Here is a 4,336-nt window from a genome sequence, read left to right on the forward strand (position 1 = left end):
GAACAATACGATCTAGTGCTATGCTTAGGATTGGGTCTTGTCCATCACATCATTCTCCCAATGATGTGATCCCGTTATCAATGGCATCTAATGTCCATGATCAGGAAACCATGATCATCTATTGATCAACGAGCTAACCAACTAGAGGCTTGCTAGGGACACATTGTGATCTATTTATTCCCACATGTATTACTGTTTCCTGTTAATACAATTATAGCATGAACAATAGACGATTATCATGAACAAGGAAATATGATAATAACCATTTTATTATTGCCACTAGGGCATATTTCCAACAGGTCCTTAGCTGCTTATGTGATTAATGCTGCTACAACTCTGCTGTTTGGCCTCGTTATCATCTTCCGCTGCCATTGCATCTAGTCTATTATGTGCTTTCTAGTTTTCTTTGTTTTCCGCTGCGTCCATCAAATCCGTTGATATTTTGTGTTTTCTCATGCCATGCGAGTCCACCATACTTTTGTCTGTCGGCCTTTTCTTTGGTCCTGATCCTTTCCATGCAACATTTGTGACCTATTTGTCCTTGTTGTTTTCTATAGGATTGTGTGGACTTCTTTTGCATTGTCGATCTACATCCATCGTGCCTTATCCGCCGAACTTGTTTCGCCGACGGTTGTCGTGGACTATGATTTTCTGCACAATGCTTTATCTCTTGATGTGTCGTCTTCTTTTGACAACCCATCTTCTTTTGATACTTATCTTGTATCTTCAAGTGATGCGGTGTCTATCTCTGATGTGGCATCTCTTCGTTATCTCCTTCGGTGACTCGACAAGTTTTGAAGACTCTTCATGCTACGACGACACTCTCAAGACTCGGATTTGGATTATCTTTTTTTTTAGTATTACATTTCTTCAAATGCAATGCTATTGCATACGCTTTACATTTGAGGAAGGTGTTAGGAAGTATTAGTACTAGTCTAGGAGTCCTTATTAGTCTATGTTTACATTTCTTGTACCTCAAGTCATGTGTAATATATATATGCTTCTTGGGCCTTCAATACAAATAAGTTGCTTTCCTAACAATCTCATCCCATGTATGCTTCCATTGAAATTTCCATGTTTGACGGTTATCCAGCTACACCTGAAAACACCAGGATGAGGGAAAACTACGCGGAAGCCATCCTTGAATGGAACTCATGTTCGTTGAACACTAGGAAATGACTCAAACCTATAAAATCTTAGACTGAAATTACCTGTGAACTTCGACCGGTCCGAGTTTTATGTTTAAAGCACACATTCTTGAATCATTGAATAAATAAGGATGTTTTGGAAAATCAAATAAAAATGATGCACAGGTTTGATTCAAGTCCTTTGGTCTCTTGCAAAATCTTCTGCAGTAACATGCAAGGATCACAACGCCAGGGCTATCCCAAACTATACATCTCTCTCTCTCTCTGTTTCAATTTTTTTTTATCTGAAGAGTGAGCAATTCTACTTTTGTTTTACCTTGTCGGGTCTGTTTCAGTTAAGCTGCACATTTCCCAAACTTATTACTTAATCATATATCCCAAGCTCCAGTTAATGTCTTCTTTGATACTTCCTTCGTAAACTAATATAAAAGCATTTAGAGTATTATCTTAGTTATCTAAATACTTTTATATTAGTTTAGGAGTAGATTTCTTTTCTTCCAGAAAAGAGGGACTGCTGTTCAGAGACATGCTTATCTTTCCCTGCATTATTCCCTGATCCGAGACCGACGCCGAAGCTGCTTTTAGGAAGCTGTTGCTGTGTAATCGGGGGAACCATACTTCCATAGCAGGTGATATACTCTGCTTTATTGTGCGGTGCATACCTACAGTACCGATCATATGTTTCTATTATGAAGGTGAAGATATCTAATGCCAAATCATTGGGGGTGGCCGGGCCTAACTGCAGCATGTTGTTGCCCGCCACATCTTAGAAGATGCAACGTACGTACATTGTTTTATTATCGTATAAAGTATAGCAGCTCATGGTAACACTACATTAGGTTTGTTGAAAAAGCGACGCGTTAGCTGTAATCATGTTGCCCTTTCCATATCCTTCTAATACATAAAAGCAAATTATTTCTAAGAAATTGTTTGGTGTGGATAGAGAAAAATAAGAGAGACACTAGCTGTTTTAGTACACGAACCAGCTTACATGATTGTTGGTTAGTTTGTGGCTATTGATTATCCCTGTCTGTCTGATGGACAAATCATTGTTTCCACCCTGTCTAGAGCATGTGCAGCAATTGCCGCCTTAATGCTGCATGAGCGGTCTGGTTAGACAAATATTCCCCTCTGGGAGTTTGGTTAGGCCACATAATTCTTGTGGTGTGATTGTTATATACTTGCCACATGATGGGCACCCAACAAAAATTACTTGAAGCCAAGGTCACCTGCTCCTCTTCTCAGAATCTGCTTAGCGCACTGCTGAAGAGCGTGAGTTGGCAAAGGGAAAAAAAGTCCCATAAATTTGTGTGCCTCTGCTACATGCATGCATGTTCCTGTTTGTCTATCATTGGGTTGTGTTTAGGTGATGAACAGTTGGAGGAAAAGGCAATGGAGTGATACGATTTGCTGAAATGCCGTGCGAATGATTTTGGCAGAAAGATTGCATGTGGGCCTCATGTTACCCTCTTCTAGTAATAATATTTTGTATGTTAAAAAAACATATGCATTGCACACTGCTGACATTCTAGAGCCTGGGCAATGGGAAGAAGCAGAAGACAATTAATTTGTCTGTCTGTCTTCTTCTTCTTCTTCTCTTTACTGTTAATTATTTCCATGCTTCAATGCATATTTTACTCGCAAAGCTATGTGGCTAGAGCATAGCTTGTGAGTTCGAGCAGTGATCCATTAATAGCTAGAAACATGGCAGAAGATCGCAAGCTCTGCATGCAAGCAACAGTAAGCAGGAAGGCATTGAATAAATATAATAATAATAACCGAAGGTTGCAGTAGATTTACATGGCAGCAACAGTTAACCCTACTAGTAATTGGGGGGTGGTGGTCAACCATGGGAGAACACCATGGAAGGCAAAACTGAGGACCCAAAAAAAGCCTTCCTCCCTCTTCTCCAATGCTCCTAACAATGAGGGATGGATACATTCCCATCTTTAAGATCGACCGATGATGCATAAGGCACATACAAATTGCTATTTGCTACTAGTACAGAACAATGATTCTAAAGCATTTGGTTTACCAAAAGAAGCTTGTCTTTGAGGAGCTCCCCTTCTTCTTGGACGACTTCCCCTCGCCCCCTTTCTCCGCCTTGTTGCCGGCTTTCTTGCGGGAGCTCGTCGAGAACCTGGTATGCCTGTCTTCTTCTTCCTCGTCCTCCTCCTTTGGCTTCTCGCCGCCGCCGCCGTCGTTGTCACCATTCTGTCGTTGGCCCGCGTCAGGCGACGAGGGCTGCACCTTGACCTTGGCTGACCCAGTCGAAGCATCGGAGGCAAGGGAGTCATTGTCATCGCCATCGTCCTGGTATTCCTTGCCCCCTTTCCTGCCACGGACGAGGTAAGTGTAGCCGTAGCCATCGTCGACATTGCTTCCATCGCTGCCGCTTCCCTTGCGGCTACCACCATCGTCGCTTTGCATGGGGGAGGCCAGGTACATTGTCCACCCAGACTCACTGCTGTTGCAGCCCTCGCCGTCATCCCCAGTGATGTGGGAGGATTCCATGGCAGGCAGGCGCGCAACGAGAAGATCTAGTGAATGAGAATGAAATGGAATGGAGAAACAAGAAAGTGAAACAAGAATGGCTAAAGATAGCCAAGGGAACAGATGCAGCAGAAGTAGAAGCAGGGATGCAGAGAAAGAATGAATAACTACTTGGAGAAGAACACTGGACTGGATAGCGAGCTAGCCTTCCTCTCTATTTATGCTTTCTCCGGAGCACTCACTCATCAATGCAACACCGAAGAAGCCATTGTTGGCTATCTTCTTTGTGCTAGCTCTTTGAATACCTACCTACATGAGGAGGAAGAGGAGGACATTGAAGAAGTCTCTGACACCCAGCCATGCCCTCCTCTCTTCATAGGAGAGGGCTCTGTTCTTGTGTTTGTGGAGGGAGGAGAGCGGCTGCAAAGGGGTGGCAGTGTCCTTAAATGGGAAAGACAGCTTATCCTTCCAACTGTATCTCATAACTTTCCCAACCATTTTGTTCTCTGTCTTGTCACCAAGCCAAGAGGAGGGGAAAGGCCTGTTTCCTCCTGTGCAGTGCGTAGCAATAGCATCGTCACAGGGTTTTCACCTGTCGTTGCCCATGTGGCCTCGGCTCATGGTCATGGTGGGGGGCCTGGCTGGTTGCCCATCTGCTTGCTCTCGCGGAGGCAGGCGGAGGCACATGCACAGCA

The 4,336-nt window shown here is 43.6% G+C and overlaps 1 protein-coding gene across 1 annotated transcript; it reads right to left on the reverse strand.

The window, feature by feature from the left end:
- Positions 1 to 2,889: 2,889 nt before the first annotated feature.
- LOC123401673 (protein SOB FIVE-LIKE 4-like) lies at positions 2,890 to 4,066 on the reverse strand. The gene has a single exon (XM_045095519.1). It carries the CDS (start codon positions 3,660 to 3,662, stop codon positions 3,180 to 3,182), a length of 483 nt encoding a protein of 160 aa, XP_044951454.1. The 5' UTR covers positions 3,663 to 4,066; the 3' UTR covers positions 2,890 to 3,179.
- Positions 4,067 to 4,336: the final 270 nt, after the last annotated feature.

Source organism: Hordeum vulgare, chromosome 6H (assembly GCF_904849725.1).
Source record: "Hordeum vulgare subsp. vulgare chromosome 6H, MorexV3_pseudomolecules_assembly, whole genome shotgun sequence".
Lineage (NCBI taxonomy): Eukaryota > Viridiplantae > Streptophyta > Magnoliopsida > Poales > Poaceae > Hordeum > Hordeum vulgare.

Excerpts from the sequence above, each read along its gene's own strand:
- LOC123401673 (XM_045095519.1), bottom strand. The coding sequence starts at position 3,662 with ATGGAATCCTCCCACATCACTGGGGATGACGGCGAGGGCTGCAACAGC.